General features: G+C 44.8%; 1 protein-coding gene and 1 long non-coding RNA gene across 3 annotated transcripts in view; both read left to right on the top strand.

Annotated features, from left to right (window-relative positions):
* Positions 1-3,896, top strand: part of LOC124307478 (uncharacterized) — a 43,112-nt gene extending 39,216 nt beyond the window's left edge. Inside the window, exon 4 of the long non-coding RNA XR_006908826.1 lies at positions 3,510-3,896. This is a non-coding gene — a long non-coding RNA (uncharacterized LOC124307478). The remainder of the gene's footprint in view (positions 1-3,509) is intronic.
* A 2,351-nt stretch (positions 3,897-6,247) lies between these two features.
* LOC124307179 (uncharacterized) overlaps positions 6,248-18,889 on the top strand; it is a 31,371-nt gene continuing 18,729 nt past the window's right edge. For both annotated transcript variants that reach the window (XM_046768618.1, XM_046768617.1), the window contains exon 1: positions 6,248-6,439. In XM_046768618.1, coding sequence (XP_046624574.1) covers positions 6,299-6,439 — 141 coding nt within the window. In that variant the 5' untranslated portion in view covers positions 6,248-6,298. The remainder of the gene's footprint in view (positions 6,440-18,889) is intronic.

Here is an 18,889-nt window from a genome sequence, read left to right as displayed (position 1 = left end):
CCATGCGGAGGCCGTGGCTTCTCGAAGTCTGGTCCTGGTGCGAATTCAGGGTTCGGGCACGTTTCGCGTTACACTCGTGTTGTGCCTTCACTTCGCCGTGCGTTCGACTCCGCTTTAACCAAACCTGTACTCTGCAATTAGTGTCCATGTGCTGCTACGGGACGTGTAAATGATACACGCCGGTACGTGCGTATAAAACCGAGTCTGTATGTGTAAACGACTACACGTGAAACATGTCACATATACAGACATGCGTGTGTGCACACGTTTGGTGACTATCGCCGCGTGTGGTCCGAGATTCTCCTCCTTCATTCATATCCTCCGTTCATCGCATTTACTGTCGTCGACTTACCATATTTTGTTGCGAACGCAGCGCGGTTGGATGTATTTCTTTCTTTTCTTTATTGGCGGTGATTGTTTTTGTTTTATCTTTTTCTTTAATTTCAATTTTTTATGACTATCGTAAGGATAATAAATTGACATGGTATTTTATTTCAATGACCTTACGGTGTTGACTTCGTATTGTTAATCACGTGGGTATTGGAAGATAAATTTATATATCTTGTTGTTTTTAGTTAATCTTTACTGTTCGTAATCATGATTGTGATGAAAAACTTACGTTATTCGGAAAATAATTACAATGTACGACCGACGACGAGTGCTATAAACTCATACGCTTGTCAGACTATACCTAATTGATATCAGATACTCGAAGTGTTCGAGTATTGTTAAGAGAGTCGTGGTGGACGAGCTGTGATTTGCAGATAAATAAAGCCGCGGTATGAACGAGATCCACGATCCGTATCATGGATAATTTATAGACAATTAAGCAAGACGTGTATAGCGACACTGGGAGGCGGTTTTCCTGTGGGACTCGCTGCGACTTCAGCCTCGCGAGTTCTTCCAAAGTCAGGAAACAGTCGTCATAACTCCGTCATCCCAAGGGCGAAGGCGGAGGGAGCTGAGGAACTCGTAACTTAAGTTTGATTGAAATAACGAAGCGGCTATAGTCAAGTTCCACGTTTGTGTTTCCTCGGGGTTATATTATTATGGCCCCGGGCGATATAACCCGGGGAAACGAAAAAAGCTGCCCCAAGAAGAATGAGAAGGCAGGCCGAGAGAATACTCAACGGTTAGAGAAACTACAAGCAGCTAGATTCCGGAAGTGTCTCCGTACACTTTTACTGTTTGTTTTGCCTCGTCTAATTTACTACGTATACGATGACTGAACTACGACTTTTTGTGTTTCTTCTTCGTCACCGTAATATTGCTTCTTTTCTCTTAGATATACGCACCTTTTTCCATCTTATACCGCCCTCGTTGCTCCTCCTACATTTCTATCGCTCGACAAACCGGGCTTGTCCCAATGACTTTTCAAAGTTTTCTTAACTGTGGAGTGCTCAATTTCGAAAGACGGAGAGGCGACACAATATTCTCAGCATCCGGGATAGGGCAATTTCTTCCGGTGATAAAAAATATCACCATCGATTTGAAACGTCCACCGCCCTTTAAGTTTTCGCAAATTGCTAGTTTATTCCCAGTTGAAATCGATTTTGACCCCGTTTACGGACTTGGAATCTTCATTGTTCTTGCTCTCCAAAGTACCGACTAGATGTGGATGAAGTTGTTTCTCCCCGTGACAAGCGGATAACCGTGTGATAAAATTTTAGCGAAACAGAACGTAAAATAGAAAGAAAAATTGAAGTCACTTACAAAGAAAAGAGAAACTTTTAAAAAGGAAGCGCGGCTATGTATGAGCATGTATTTTTTCCTTAGAAAACCGGACGAGTTAATCGAGGAAATTTCTGTCGGCAATGGAACGCCATCAATTTCATGACGCGCTTAGAATCATCTGTAATGGTAAGGTGGATGTGAAAGAAGAAGGTTCGCAAAGATGTTTCAATCCATTTAAAACTCTTCTGTGAATTTGTTAAAAACAAAAACAAAAAGAAAGAAAAAAGAAAAATAGAAATAGAAAACGAGGTTTCGAGGAGCGTCCAATTATTCGCCGGCGGCGAAATGGAGCGTGGATGTCGCTCGTTTCGAGTATTCTTGGATCGGGATATTATTCCTTGATAATTTTAGGCGCGTATCGAGGAAAAATTAGCGTCTCAGGAACAGGAAGCGATCATTCAGAGCCAGCGGTTCAACCGGAACACAATGTTCCATATTTATGTCATCCACGTTTCCTCGTTTTCCCGACGACGTCTACGCGTCTCTCCAGACAACGCTGCGCGTCTCTCGTTTCCTTGGCCTTCCGACTCAGGAACCGCTGAGCTCAGGTCAGGAATAGGACAGGACCTTCCGATTGTGGACGCGCGTTGTATGGATATAGACGTCGTACTATCACTGCACCGCGCATACGTTAACTCCGACCCCGTCTATGCTCGAGCGTTTCAAAGTTATTACCCAATAGAGTTTCGTTTGATTGCTTCCAGGCTTACCACCCTGAAGACAATGAAACACCGCGCTTCGAGCTCTGTTTCTCCGTTTACAGCTGTTATAAATACGTCTGCGTTAAGCTTTCGCAGAACAAACTTACTTGCAATTTTTCATTCTGATAAACGAGATTTATTTCTTTTTTGCACAGTTTATTGAACGGCATTCAAAACATGTCCTTGGATTTCCAGATTTTTACAAAAACGTGAAACTTAATTTCGCTGCAGTGTTCTTACGTCTAACAGTCAATTTCCTTGTTTGATATAGAAATTTTCGGAAAAATTTTCAACTTTTATTGACACCTTGAAATATGTTGTTCAATTTGCGCTAAACAGTTTTGGGCACTCGTATAAGCGCACGATTTGAAAAAAAAAAGGTTTCGTTGAATTTCTGCGCACTCAAATAGAAGAGGAGCATCGGATGAAGAAGAAGGAGAAATGAAAGAGGATAACTCGCAAGACGGAATGTATGTTGAGTGTGCGCGTAGAGGCGCCGCATTACGTAAGCGGTGAGAATCTTGAAAGATTAGGGGTTGTTGGAGGGTTGATTAGATTAGGCTCAAGTATTAGACTAGGTTAAGTCGTCCGCGTGATACGAGCTTATCTCGAAGCTGCAGAGCCAATAAATGCTATCTGACCGTGAAAGTCTGGTTTACTCAGTGGCGACATAAGGCCGAAGAAGAAGAAGAAGAAAAAGTAGAGAAAATGGAAATGAAGAAACATACCTACGTATGTTTCTACTTCAGAATGCACGCCGACTCGTCACCTTCTGATTCTCGCTTCGCGTGGTTTTTCACACGGACAAACATTCCGCCGCTGTTTGTCAAAAATAAACCTTCCAAAAAATAAGCTTACAAGCGATCCCATTATTATAGAACATAATATTCGACGAAGCTGCTTCATTACGTTAATCCGGCAAATCTTTTTTTTTCCATGTTTCTGGTTGCGGATCACTGGAACATTAAGCGTGTGTCGCTTGTCGAAAGGAATTGCAAAGCAAGACGAAAGTCATTACGTGGAAGGTCGACGCGATACTCTAAAAACGATGTGTAAAAGGTTCCTTTTCGGTAGGAAGGCGAAGTCCAGAGGCGTCAAAGTAACTCGATCCCGATCCGGGATACAGGTCAGTCCGGACCGGTGGGCCACTCTCTTCGTCCTTTTGTTCGACCCTCCGAGGACGAGGCCACGCACACGGACGCTTATACTTGAGAGGTGGAGTTGTGTGGAGGTGGCAGTGCGGAGGAAATAAATAAAGATGAGACGCGCCAAAGGAAGAAGACCTCTCCCGCCGCATCATCCTCTCTCCTCCCCCCTCCGTGTTGTGACAGTTGAGTCGAAAGGAAGGCGCTCGCGCGAGAAACTCGAAGGAACAATAAAATTAAAATAATAACTTTGGACGGACTTCAAAAGCCGCCTGCAGAAGCCACCGAACCGTGTTATTGGTTCGATAAATCAAACTTCTGCGCAATTTTTTCTTTCGCCCTCCTCCTCCTCCCGTAGGTAATTTCGTCATTCGCAATTTTCCAAACTTGCCTTGATCATTTTTACACGTATAATTAAATTAACGAATACCGTCGTCACGCTGGGAGAATTATTGCTTTTTTTTTTCATCCCGTTTCTTTCACACGGTATTCGTACGCATATACTCGTATACTTGACTCGTTAATTTGGACTTTGAAAAAGCGTGTGTCGCAAAAGCTCGGTGGCGATTTCTTCCGGCCCGGTGGCCGAGGCAACAGTTGGTTGTCCGGTGGTCGGTGTTCGCCATTTTGTGGGAAAATTGTTCCCGTGGGAGGAGGAAACTGTTCCGATCCATCCTCCTCCTCCTTCCTGGCGCTCCCGTCGTCGCCCACGCTCGAAACGTCGATGTAGTTAAAAATTTCACGCGAAACGTGTTGAAGTCTCCTCTGTTGACGTAGGATTCGAGGCAAGCAATATCGGATTATAACATCTCAAACCGTCGGCACTTTGGCTCTCGACAAGCTGACGTAACAACCGATGGCACGGATCATCTTGCGGCGAAGATCACGGGACCGCCGACTTTGTCACCTTACGAATCCCTCTCGATCATGGTCCGCGATTTCCGAACGGCAATCCATATCTCTCCTCCGACCGCCTCCCTCCCCTTGTGATTACCGCGTCACGTACCTGCATCCATACCGCACTCCAGGGTCGTCGACCCCCTCGCCGGGAGTCGGAGGGCGGCAGTCACATCTCTGTGCGTGGTTTCCGGTCAGGGAGCACTTCCTTCCATCGGCGTTGCTCCTCGCCCCCCGATCATCGCAACGGTTCGTCGCCATCTTGGCAGGTGGATCGCACATGCGAGCATGGGAAACGGCTTCCTACTCCGCGTATGGGTTTCGGTCCTTGGGATACTTTGTGAAAAAGGTTTCCTTCTCTCTTTCACATCTTTTTTTTCTTTCTTTCTTTCTTTCTTTCTTTCTTCTTCTTCCAGTTTTCACATTTTTTTAAGAGAGCAGCAACCGCGATTTCCTCATAGCACCGCGCAACGATACAATCTCAGAAAATATTTGACCCCAACTACCGGAAGCAATTTTACGCACCGCCGAAAATAACGGTCTTGATTAGGCCTTTAACAAACGTCACGTGCGCGTGAATTAGTGGGGATACTTTTGCGTTCCTTGGTGCTGTTCGCTTTTCATCTTCATTTGCGGCTCATTGATCGAAGGACGAAAACTATTTTCGGAACAGATGTCTGATGTATAATACCTTGAATTTCTTTACCGTATGTAATATAGTTATAGAACGAAGTAGCATACTAGATACTGAAATTTTATAAACTATTCCTATTCGTCAACAAATCTAGGCAGCTGGTTTGTTTATCCGCGGTGGTTACGACTCTGTAAAATTCATAGTTCAAACGGTCGAAGGAAAGCTCTTCTCGAAACTCGAGCAGCTTTAGCCAATGTAAGATTCTTGCGAAATCTTGCAAAGGCAGCGAAATTTTTACGCAAGCCTTTCTATCTTTGAATCATTCTATTTCGTTGCTTTTCTTTTTTCGTAAGGTTGGAAATTATTTCTGCACGTGTGATACTGCGTTATATTATGTATAAACTACGAGACTTAGGCATGCCAAAAACGGTGGTGCAAATGTGTAAATTCTTCTCCCGCACGTCAATTTTTCAGACGATAGTTTCAGCTTCCATTTCGATACCTGGAAGCTCCGCTGTTTAGTCTGTTACTCGGCAAAGCTCGGGCTCTATGAAGCAGCAGCTTCATCTTCAAACGAAAATATTTAAATTCAAAAGAGTTAATAATAACTGGCCGGTAGATGGTGAGCTCTGCATGCTGGTACGTACGTATAATAGATAAGTATGTGCGTGCCTAAAGCAGTGCGCGTTCATACATCCAACACCAACTTTTAGGATGAAAAAATACGTCCCGACTCCAGCCACGTCGATGACGCAGGAGCCTTTGGTTTGGAATAAAAATTGAACTTCATCGAACTCTTTGATATCGATTCGCTGTACTTGCACGTCAAATATTTCCGCTCACAAACAATCAAATATTTCAGAGTAACGTAATATTGTGCGATTGAAAATAAAACCTGTTGTATGTGTACCTAAAAATGAGGGAAAATTCAGTACCGATAGATAGAATAGGAGGTATCGCGCATATCGGAAGTGGAGCAAAACTGAAGTGTTTATTTAACTTTGTTTAGAAGATGTGTGTATGCTGAGATGCCGTGGAGCGTACGTAACGAAAATGCGGTGCAAGTAGAGTGATACAGGGAAGAGGGAGGGGGGCAAGGAAGGGCGGGGTGGATGCTTGATACGATCTAAAGTTAGCATATACACTTGCGACTTTTCGGTAGCGGGAAAGGGTCAGTCATAAATATCATGTTGCGGAAGCCAGACTGCGCGACTGGACCGAACGGCAAGGAAAACGGGGCTGCTGGTCTTGCCCCGTCGATGAAGAGAATATCGCTTCTCTATTCTGGGGGCTGCATCATCCGGCAGATATTCGAGGCGAAGAACGAGGTAAGTGGAAAAAATTGGTATATTGTTAATAAAGTAAAATTTACGCGCCCGCGGCGAGAATTTTCATCCCATTACGAAGCCGAGGTAGATGAACTAAGAGCTTTCGATTCGCGATGGTGGAAGAAAAAAAAAAAAAAGAAGAAGAAGATACAGCGACGATAAATAAGAAGAAATTCCCCCTTGGTAATACAAACGATACGTCATTCGCGATACTTGTCGGTATTTGAATATTTTCCAACGGGCAACGTTGTTGGCTCATCGCTTCTGTATCTAGGTATATTATATAGATATATTTCTGCACTGAATTATTTTACGCATTGGTATTCGATGAACGAAAATAGCTGTGGGGAGAAAATTACTGCAGGCGGGTGTATTCCTGGAAATGGGACCATGAATATTGGTTACTCGTATGAACGTGTATGCGATGCATTATATTTATTATACCTGTACATCCTCGGACGAAGTCTATATTCGCGGCTTGCAAAATCGACGATTTTTTTTTTGTTGTTGCAATGATCTTGCGCACGGGTGTTTTTATTTGATACAAGTATGCACGCATCGGTGGTGCTAACGTAAACGTGAACGGTGAACTCGTTTTACCGAACGCATTGAGCCGATTTATAGCTTCCAGGAGTCCATGATCGATCCAGTTTTCAAGTCTCCAGAACCGAATAGTTTGTTTAAAATTGATCCTCTTTGAAAGCCGTTCCTTAATATCCGCTATTGTCGGTCTTTTTTCATTTCGTATTTCTCTTCGGTATTCGAAAAAGTTTTAGGGGAAGAAGAAACCCTTCCTGAAAAAGAAAATTTCGGCTGAATTTCTTACACGGAATTGCCAGGATCCAGTGCAGTGCAAAAGATCGGCAGCTAGTATTTTATAGCGAGTGTCCCAATCGTGAGAGTGCATCTGTCATGCGGTGTGAAAAAAAGTATAGCAGCAAAAAGGGAAACGGAGCCGACCCCCTCGGATTCATCCTTTTCTAATAAAATTCGATCCTACAATTTCACAATGCGATCGCAATAATGGACAACCAATCCTGTGCCCTCCCTAATACGTGTCCGTCAGGATGCAAAAAAGAAAAGAAACGAAAAAAATGAGGCAAAAAAAGAAAAGCGAAACGGGAATGGCAGGTGGATAAAATACGAATTTGGGAAAGGCAGAGAAAAGACGTTCGGCTGAAGATGATCCAGGGATTGAACATAACGGTGGAAGAGGATTGTAGAGAAGAAATATCATTTTTCTTATACTTCCAAAGGGATAGGGCCTTCTTTTAAACCACTTGTTTCTCATCACCCGTCAAAAAATATTTCTTTCCCCTCAGTTTTCCCATCGGACGAATTGAAACCGTTCAATGGTATCCGCAAGCAGTGCTCCGAGCGAGATCGACGGACGTTGGTGTTCGCATATGCACGAGTGGCAACGTGTAAAGTCTAACAGGCAAGAGCGCTAACATTTGAGAATAACAGTAATCGGCGGATTTAGTGGGTGCAACGCATAAACGTGCGAGAACATTGCAAATATGGCAGGCAGATGTATTTACGCCCCGAGCATTTGTTTTGGCTCGAGCAGTGCGTGCAGGGTAGGTATGTGTAATTGTGTAAATCACGTCTGGTTACTGCGGTTTCGTGTACGTGTGCCGGTGCTGCCGGTGCACTTGACTTTCGTTACTATAAATAATCCGCGTACCCATATCTCTGCGCATCCATGAGCGTGCTTGTGTTTAAACGAAGAATTTCACCACCCATTTATGTCACGATGCACGTTACATATTACATGTACTTACCTACTCAGGCCTCGAGCGGCGAGACTGCGCTCGCGTTTTTATTCCCCACATTTCATCTCCCGCTCATCGATAACCAACTCAATCATCACCTTTCCTCGCAACTCATGGACGCTCGTTCGATCTAACAGCGGACAAGCCGCGTGATCCAATTTTCATCGTCGCATTTTTAACGGATCTCTTACGAGGTTGTCTGTTCAACGTACCGCGGATTGCAGGGGTAAATGCGACAGGGACAAATTTACACACTCCTCCGTGAAAGTGGGAGAACCATGCAGGGTTCGAGGGTTCATCTTCATTCCTGGAAACGAAGAATTTTGCCTTCTTAATCTCAAGGGGAAACCGTTCGTCCTTTAATTATGCTTCTTTCACATTAGGAACCTAGACGCAGAGCAGATGGTGTAGAAAAATTGCGCCGGCGTTCTCGTGGGTCTTCGTTAAATAAAAATCCCACTTATTGGACACAGCGAGGTTCTGTTTCGTGTTGCTCAGACTCGGTATATCGGATCCCATTCAACCTGAAGGTGATTGATTTAGTGACGGTCCGTGATTCGCTGACATGGCGAAATGACGCCAAGTGACGTCTGAATTTCAGCGAATCGCTGCATCAACGAGATGCAAAAAGCCTGACGTTCTTATTCTGAGAATTGTTTTTAAAATAAATTTCCCCACAGGCATTACCATATGATATCACTCGATGCTCTATTCGGTATAACAATTTGCGCACGCATCTACGCAACCGTGCATTCGCGAGCGTATTATTATGCACATACACCGCATTGTTTAAACGTTTTGAATTACGACCGTCGCAACGAAGCTAATTATAGTGGTAGATATTCCGTGCTCGATTTATTTCGACAGCGTTTTTCGAGCGGGTGTCGCGACGCAATAATCACCCGTGTCTGCAACAATCGCGGGGTGAAAGAAGGACGAATCGAAAGAAACGGCGGGTCAAACAGCCGCGGGTTTCAGCCAGAGGTGCATCACGTCTCTTAAGGCGCACTTCACGGTTGGAATAATTAATCGGAGAGTACCGCGCGGCATTCGTTTCGGCAATCGAAAACAATATGGTGGCGTATCCGCCCAGGACCCCGGCCCGACCCGTTACGCATCCAAAGTAGCCACTCTCCACAGGACATCTTGATTTTCATCCTCCGCAACCGCCGCCTTGGCATTTACTTATTCACCAAAGCCGCTCTCTTCGGCTCTCCAATTCTTATCTGTAGTCACTCGTCGCGCCCTTAAAGGGTCGAAACGAACCCCTGGCCGCTTACTTTCTTCGAATCATCCTCCCTCCCGTGACCACCAACGTTTGGGCGAGCAAAAATTATCCTGCGACGGGTTTCGGCCCGGCTACTGGATGCTGATTGCTTTTTATCGCCTGGACGGTGGACCAGAGACCATGGAGACCAATTAGAGACGGCGGCGAGAGAAGCGACCCGAAAACAACGAGCCTGATATTTTATTGGTTCATAGAACGCCACGTGTTTACTATAAACCGGCGGTATTTTATGTACGACAACTTCCTGTCCACGCTATTGCCGGCTCTATTTTGTCCCCGGTCTGTTTGGCTCCTCTTAAAATCTGCAGACATAAATAACGTAACGCGCAATGACAACAGACCATTATCGCTATTGTGGTCTATCCGATCAGCGTGACGCGACGATTCTTGAGCTAGTTCCACGGCGAAGCCTGCCCTCGAGGTAGTTTTCGAGAGAAGAACGATTCCTCCCAATTTTTCTTCCCTTCGTGCGAAAAAAGGAAAGGAATCCCCGCCCCCCGTGTCGAATTAGCCTTCCTACATTCATTGTAGCTTGCGGCTAAATCCCGGGCACCGTTCGGTCGTTTGAAAAAACAGGAAGCAAACTGGCATCTCGTATTACGTACTCCGCACGCTGTCGTAAGACCCTGAACGGTGAGCATTTATTGCTTATCGCGTTCGTGCCATTGTGGGACGCGTTGCATGGCGAAACTACGCTCCATTCATTCGGGGATCGTTTTCACCTTAACATTTCGCTTATGGACATTTGATACCTTCCCTAGTGCCAAATTTGGCATAACCGGAAGTTCGGACGGTCCGCCAGGTGCCGGTTATACTGATTCGGTATTGCGCAATCGGATTCGTATGAATCTTACGAACAAACATCTTTTTCAAGGATTAGAATTTAGATATTACCTCGGGGGCATTATTTATCGACTGTCAGAATCGGTCGGCAATTACCGATCCGGTAGAGGTTATTAAGTATTGTAATAGTTACATTACAACCACGTCGCGGGAATAATTAATCAGCGGTTACGTCAATTGGGACGAACAAGTCGATAGATTTCATCCTTCGTCGAGAACGGTTGAAGGAGAAAGGAAAAAACGGATGGGTCGATGGTCACAAATCATACAAAACGCGTCGAATGTTTGATATTGAAAGGCCTGTAACTAGAATTACGCGCAAGACAAACGCGTAAGGTATACCTGTTATTACAATATCTATACTACTGATACTTCGTCATAATTCACTGGATTCCAATTCACGAACAATGTGGGTGGTCATTAATTACTATCTATGACTATGTACTTGAACGCGACTATTCGTCAACGTTATTGTGCAGTTTGGACACTTCCCGAGGAGAAAGTTGAGCTGTTTTCCCCTCCTCGTCAACAGAAGAACGAAACAAGAAAAATATCATTTGTTTTAGGCTTATTAGAATATTTTATTAAAGTTGGTATCATTACAACAACTGTTTGAATATTATTGAAATTACAAGAGAACTTGATACAAGTAACTGTTTTGTGCTATTATAGCTATCAATACTACATTTTCTGGTAAATGCAATTAAAAATTAGTTCGTTTGATTCGTTGTACTTTTTTAGTACAACAAATCTTTGACATTGATTCACCGTTGCGCCAACATTAAATTTTCAATCAAATTAAAAATAACAGTAACAGATGCCGTTATAGATTTTTCAGTTACAACAAAAAAATTCGTGTTTATTTTGTAGCCAGAACTATATTTTTCAGCTGTTTGCAAAAATATGAATATATTTAAGCACTGTGTACTAACCGCAGCTAATAATTTCTCTCGGTGTATAATGTCAAATAAATATAAGCCAAGCGGAAAGTGAAAGAGAAAATCTTGGGCGTTCGAGTCACGGTGGATGAAAATTTACGTAATTTATTAACGTCCTTCAAAGATCTATGGAAGTATTATGTATACATAAGCACGTGTGTACAGCGTGTAGGAAGAAAAAAAAATGGCCTCTCTGACTTCGGCTACGCTTAGAATTCCTGACAAGGCCTCGTACCCCTGCAGCAGGAGATTTTCGGTTGTACGTCGGGTTCCCTCGGTTCAGAGATAAAGGACACATCAGTCAGGTGGCCGAAGCGGGATTAATTTGGTAAGGACAACGCCGATAGACTCGCTGAGCATGCATCTCCCAACTTCCGTTCTTTGTTTTCTACCTTCGGAACCTCCACCTCAGCTCGCATCGCGTATGAATTGAGTTACACACGACCCCTTGCGGTAGTCGGAATCACAGTTACTGGCTCGAAGCTGCCTCCGCAAATCCTGAGGAAAGACTAATTGTATAAATTGCATAATACGCGAAATGGTAAAATTCTTGAGAAAGGATTTAAACACCGATTCAACCGCCGTTGTCCTTTGACCATTAATTCATTCAAGTGATCCGAACACGCTTTCATAGCCAGGTAAAAGTCATCCTCGCATCGTTCGAAGCACATTCACTCGTAGTGGTTGTGCGTCGCCCACGCGAATGGCAGCAACGTGTTATTTACTGCAACAACTTAATACAGACTTACAATCAGCGTCCATTCGTGAAGACGACTCTAGGATATCTGATCGTGAGCTTTGGGCGCTGTTTGAACGACCCGCGTACCTTCTATCATCGTAAGTAACAATTTTCTTTCAAACTTATTTTTCGTTTTCCCGCTACTTTCTCAGAGATGAACTTGACAAGCCTATTTTTCAATTCAATTCATTCATTTTTATATCGCGTAGGCGACGTGGCGGAGTTCAGAGATCGAAAAACTCTTTTCGATTCCTTCCGCCTGGAAACGTGGATATAAATTACCACGCTCAGGGTGCGGTTGAGCCACAATTTTCCCCGCCGACAATCGGCCGCTTTCATGCCGGTTGGACCGAATCGTGAACACGCCGTTTCCTACTGCAGACGGTCAGGTATAATAACAGATCTCGCCTATGCGATGGGGATAGGTCAAGAGCCCGAGTTCCGTTCAGCCGATGACCACTAGACAAGCCGATGCCCCCGAGTCAAAATAGTGTTGAAATTTCCCAGGCTCGCGGCGCGGGTAACGACCGACTTCATCTTCCTCAATGCAACAATGTGGAATGACAAGGGAAGGAAGCGAGCGTATTGAATCGCGATTCCTAATTGAAAAAAGATAACATTGAGGGGAAAAATAAGAGCAAGGCATTTGACAGACGACGCCTTTTTCCACGATGCCGTTAACAAACGAGTTGGCACGCTTTGAATTTATAAAAACACAGCCTCTATCGCACGCGCGCTTAGCTGCAAGCAAAACAGCCGGAAACGCGGTTGGCTTCTTTTGCGACCTTGAAGTTATTTTTCCGGATGTCGTTAGCAGTCCTGCGGGCGATGCCTCTGGCGGTGAGAGACAAAGGACTCTCCTCTCCGTGGTGCAACATCGTCGAGAGAAGAGGCGCTGATTACAATGCAGTTCCAGGGACGAATGCCTGCAGCGTGCACTGCGAGCCGGTTAGCGAAATGGCGCTGAATTCCTTGCCGCATATCCGCGAAATGCGCTGCAATGCGAAACGACCTTGCATCGCGCGAAATTTTTACCGCGCGGCCCCCTTCCCTCAAAAGCCGATGATGTATAATTTATCCTGCACAGCGAACCGTTAGTTTCCTCGCAACCGGTCGCCATTTCACTCACCTCGTCCCATTGTTTTCCTTATTCGCGATACTTGCTGCGTACCTGCGTTCAGAATCGCGGCTCTTGGCTGCACCATTAATGCGACATCTTAAAAATATACCTTCTAGCGGTGAGTTTTTTCTCGTGGCCGTCCCAAGCCAGCGCCATTATAAGCCCCTCTGCGTGGATGTGCATCTTCATAAAAAGTTATATTTAATATTTTCGCTACCCTGTATATACATATACGCGTATGGCCGTTATACGTTCGCCTAAACCACCTACAGCCACGTTTTATGATTCGCATCTCCCGTTTTATTTAACAGCTTACGACTTCGGTTCAATTTTTCTTTCAGCTGTTCCTCCTGTTTCTACGCATCGTTTCTACGTTCAGTTTTCATTTCAACGAATTTTATAAACTTTGATTACGCTTTTCGAAGATTTAGAAAACTTGAGAATATTTCAAAAAAAAAAAGCTTCCGAATTCTCAAAAACTCGTTTCGACAAGGTTCAATCATATTTTCTTTTCTACTTATGTTCAAAGAGAAATGGATCGACTCATGAGTGGTTTTACTGAAATTTTCAGTCACGTAGTTACAACCGAAGCTTGGCTTTTTGTTCAGGCATGAAACTTCCCGCATGAACAAATATAATGAATACCATGCACGGATAAGGATATTCTTGGTATTATTCGGAAGTCTTGAATCATTCCCGAAGAACTGATTATACGAATATGGACACCTGTGTGAGTACGGAGAGACATCCGGTTGGCTTCGACCAGCTCCTGGAAACGAGTGAATTTGAATATACATATAAAAAGGAGTCGAGCCACCCCGCGTAGCTCGGACAATAATCGTCGGGTATTTTAGAATAAGGGAAACCGGCCTCCCGAGGAGTCTTCTTACACTCCATTCATCCCGGCCTTCGTTTGGTACTCGAATCACGCGTCATCGTCGAGAGACGGGCACCGCGTCCATTACGTCTCGGGCCGATGCCGTTGCTTATCTGATCGTTGAAGGGTTCGCAAAAGTTTGTTTACTATTCAGCCGGAGGACTTCGCCCGTTCGTCCTAGGAATTGATCTAGGCGTGGCGCTACAATCGTTGTGACTATCTGGAAAAACGCTGTTCAACATTCTGCCCTTGCACCCTGCCCTGCTACGCGAAGCCACTGCTGGTGCTGCTTCTGCTTATCGAGACGCGAGCGCAATTTCAATGATAACTTGACCCTCTTCTTCTTCGGACGGCATCCAAGTTTACCGTTCGATCGTTTAATGCCGTGTGAAACGCAGTTGCACGCGCACTTTGACGCCTCGATTGCTCGACGATTAGTTCATTTGCGTTTTCGTTGCACGAATTCATCACAGAATTTTCGTGCCAGGCGAAAAAGAACGACGCTCGTCCGGTTACTGGTTCATCAATCTTTAACGTCTGCTCGAGGTCGTTGCTCGGTGAATTCCCTCCTTCAACAACTGCGGCGTTTTTTATTTGCAGCATCAACTCCCGGTGCAATTATGAAATATCGTATTATATACGAACTGTAATGCTCTGTTCGCGAAAAGACTTGAATTATAAATGATTACAACCTTTCATTCTTCTAGGACTCTTTTTGCCGATGATATCCGGTAGGTAGGCACGTCAACTTTACTACACGCTGTTGTTCTTCTTTCGATTGATAATTTGCGAGATCATCCCGACCTTCGGACACTCGATTTGTCAATTAGTCACGGATCGCACCTGCAGCAACGGGTGAACGAAAGATTTTCATCTCGAGCGTAATGCAATACGGGATATAAGTTATACCGTCCGGCGTATCTCGTTTGTACCAACGACCTCGGCGACCTAGAAGAATAAGGAGAGGTGAACGCGAGCACGAGAGACTCGGCAGTGATATTTCTGGTGCTCTGAGTGACGTATCAAAGCCGAAATCTTCATCGTTTGGCATCGGGCGATCCGTCTTGTTATCGCTGCACGCCGACATGGCTCACGACACCTTTATCGAATCAAATTACAGCCCGGAATTAATGACACGGACCAGGCCCTGGTATCACTCTGAAATTATTTCTGTCTCTCCGCACGGTCGTGATTCCGGCATGATTGACCCTCGGTGACCCGCCGGCAATCGTTCCGAGTCTTGACAATATTTTACCGACTTCGGATCGACCGAAGGGAGAGCAGCCGCTTAGAGTGAGCAGAGATAACCGGTAGACACGGTGTATTTTTCTTCGCAGGAAGAGAAGGACTTTGGGAGGATCGGCGTACCGAGTTACGGGGATTAGAGTTATTATTTCAGTTCTTGAGCGGCGCGGCCCGCCGAGCTTTGTCGAAGTTGGAGCGCTTGTATTTGTCACCGCGACTTTTGGTGTAAGGTATCATTTCCTGGGGAGTTTAACGCGAGTAGTATAACGTGACGCCGCCGCTTCATTAATCCCGAACATTCGTTACGTCAGGTCCTGTTGATTGCAATTAATCATCGGGCAAATAAGCCACCCCAAAATTTCCTCGGGCATGGAATACGGCTCGAAGTAGTGAAGTGAGCGAGAACGGTTAAGGCGCGAACAAATTCGAGCCAGCTGCAGGACGACGAGGGTGAAAAATACCCATTCGGCAGTGCTAGTCGTGACAGCCTTGCGCCCCGGACCTGCATTCCAATTTCGCAGTTATTCGCTAACCCCGGGAACTCGACGAGAGTTGTAACTCCGAAATGCGACGGATCGCTTCCATCGCTATTGTCGCAAGCTAAGACGGAACGCTAGCGGGGCGTCACGCGCCATCTTTTAATGATGATGGATTTTCTTCTAGGTTCTCTGTAAAAAGTGCACCGCGGAATGCGCGGCTGTTGTGACAGGAAGGCTTCCAGCAGATATCCTGGTGGTTGGGTATCTCCGGTCTCTCTGGGTTATACAGGACTATAGGTATACAGGCACTACAGGCACCTTTCGAGACGGATCGACGAAGGGGCAACGTCGAGGCGAGGCGAAGCCACCCGGATGTGAAGGCTGCATGATCCGTCTCATTACCGGAAGCGACGTTCATATATTTATAATCGAAACTGCAGCGTGCACCGCTTGCTTATGTGTTATTATACCAGCCCGGTGCATGTGTCGGCTGCTGTAGTGCCTAATACTGCTTGTGATATTACGCGTCATCCAGGCTTACCAAATTGGAATATCAATATTTTACTCCACTCGCTCGCCTGTCTCCGATCGTTGCGTTTTACCAGTTCGTATGTATTTTAAAAAACTTTTTTTCATCCCGATGAATTCCTCAAGTATATACAGGTTCGTAGATCGAAATTATGTCATGTCAATGTAAATCATACGAATGGTTTTTACTCTTATTTTAAACACCTGTGTAAAACTTGAAAGCGATCGTCCGAACCATGCCGGAGTTGATTTATTTAAAATCTTTGTCATTGTCCAATGAGCCTGACATTTTCCCGTAAAGATCAATGTATAATCACAAAAAATTTAAAGTAAAATAAGTCCGGTACGGTTCGAAGAGTCGTTTTCAAATTTTACAAAAATGTTTGAAATAAAAGTGAGAACAATTTGTTTAACGTTGATTGACCTGGCACGATTTCAACCGACACGCTTGTGTGTCCTTAAACTCGTATCGCGAATTCGCGGCGTTCTTGAACGCCCTGCAGGTCGACAGCGTCGATTGATCGGTTTTAAATTCCGTCCACAATCGGAGGCCTGAACCAAACCGTCCGAGAAATACTAACAACCTAACAGTACGCAACAGTGCCACGCCGATGGTTAATGAACAGTTAATAAGTGAGCACGACCCAAAGGTGAAGCGTATAAAGTAGCGGAAACTAGAGGACGGACGGCTGTGACGTGCCCAATGTGTCCATCTATCCTATTTCTTAAAACGGAACCCGAACCGCACCGTTGTCATGGTCGGTTGATCTATTTCCGTGTCGTGGGGCTTATAACGACGCGACGAACCACGCGCCCTCGAAGCTTGTTACCATTTTCTACGCACGTATCCATCAGCTCAATTATGTATTAAAAATCACACAGCCACCCGGTCTCGGCACTTCGTGAGTTGGGACTCATTCACCCCAGGCTTGAAGAAATTTTCAGACGATGCGATGGTTGGGAAGGTGCGAATCAATGTGATTACGTTTCGATTAAGGAAGAGAAAACTTTCGAATTTTCGTTCGTCGCCGATACGTCGCGGCAGTAATTGTCGGTTGGACGTACACGCGGAATCAATCGGAACTGGGCCAATGCTCGAGATTGGTGCATTAAGACTAGTTACGTCCGTGGGTATAATGATATGACAACTGGACGGAGGTATCCGACAAATGCATTACATCCCTGATTGCCAGTTAGAGTACAAAGCCGGCTGTCACCGTATACTGATCCGTATAATATACCTCCTAGACACATATTCGCCGCGTTATACGCAAGCTGTACGTGCTTTGCGGGAACCGAGGGGTCGTTGACCCGTGCAAACACGAAGCGTCGCATCGTAATTGCCGGGGAGATCGTTGATTCGGTTGTAACGAGCGAATTTTTCATCTTGCAATTTATTTTTAACCCTTTTAATTCATGCCTGCTGTGCGACTTCTTTTTACTCCGATTCTACCCAAGAGAAACTCGTTCGTGCAGCCTCGTTTAGAAAATTTAATACACTTGTTCAAAGGGAACTCTGATCGTTACGTGATCCGTGATACTCCTGTCAAAATCGAAACACTTGATCGCATACGAGATGTGAAGAACTGGCAAAGTCGGTTGACACGAACTTTCTTTTTCTTGGCATCATTAAATTCTTAACCGAGTTTTGTGCAATGTGCACCGCGATGCGTCCTGAATTTGAAAATATTCGCAAGGCGGTCGTGCTTTGACATTTTCTATGTAGAATTTGGACAAATAGTGGCATTAGAACCGACAAACGTTTGACGAAAAATGGGTGAAACTTCAAGGGTAACGGCGTTTGATTTTTTACAACGACGTGGTTGTTTTTTTTCACCACCCCCCCCCCCCCCCCCCCCCCAATATTTTTCTCGTCTTCTTCCATAAGAGAGGGGGAAGATTGAAAAATCTTTTCTAGGCACCGTTGAAAGCTGGGTGACACGGAACGCGAGGTTCTCTATCAGCCGGAAGTGATTTATTTCGAGTTACTTTTAGGACGATTCAAGAAAGTGATTAATCCTGAATTCCGTCTAGACATAAAATGAATCGCGGTTGCGGGACGGAAAGTGTAATAAGTTAAACGCGAGCTTACGAGAACGCGGATTCTCCTCATCGGAGAACTGCATCACGTTTTCTCGAGAGGAATTTCGTATCATATATTGCATCGCACAAAACATACGTCTTATTTTATACCACGGAGCGGACACGAGTCTCTCTGGTAAACGGAATGCTGTAAGACATATTTCAAAAGAGATAAAATAAAAATAATAATAAAATGGTAAAATGGTTAGAAACGAGAATTACCAACGTCATTTCAGTCGTGTATTCGAAAAATTTCTATTCATTTGTTCGCGATACTTTTGATCTAAATTATCGACGACGCAATATTGCGCAACACCGTACGCCGACATTCTGCGGCGTGTGGGCACGTGCTTCATTGATTTATACGAACAACTGGCCCACGCTGTACCTCAAAGCTTGTAAACTCCGCCTGTATTAATTTACCACGCTACATTCCTCTAATTGGTCGCACACCGATTAAATTTAACAAGGATTTTAGAATTCAAAAAATTAACAGCGACATCCACCTCTGACGCCGTTGAAGAATTCACCGCACG

Source organism: Neodiprion virginianus, chromosome 6 (assembly GCF_021901495.1).
Source record: "Neodiprion virginianus isolate iyNeoVirg1 chromosome 6, iyNeoVirg1.1, whole genome shotgun sequence".
Taxonomy (NCBI): domain Eukaryota; kingdom Metazoa; phylum Arthropoda; class Insecta; order Hymenoptera; family Diprionidae; genus Neodiprion; species Neodiprion virginianus.
The sequence above is the reverse complement of the archived record's forward strand: the minus strand, read 5'-3'. Positions and strand labels throughout refer to the sequence as shown.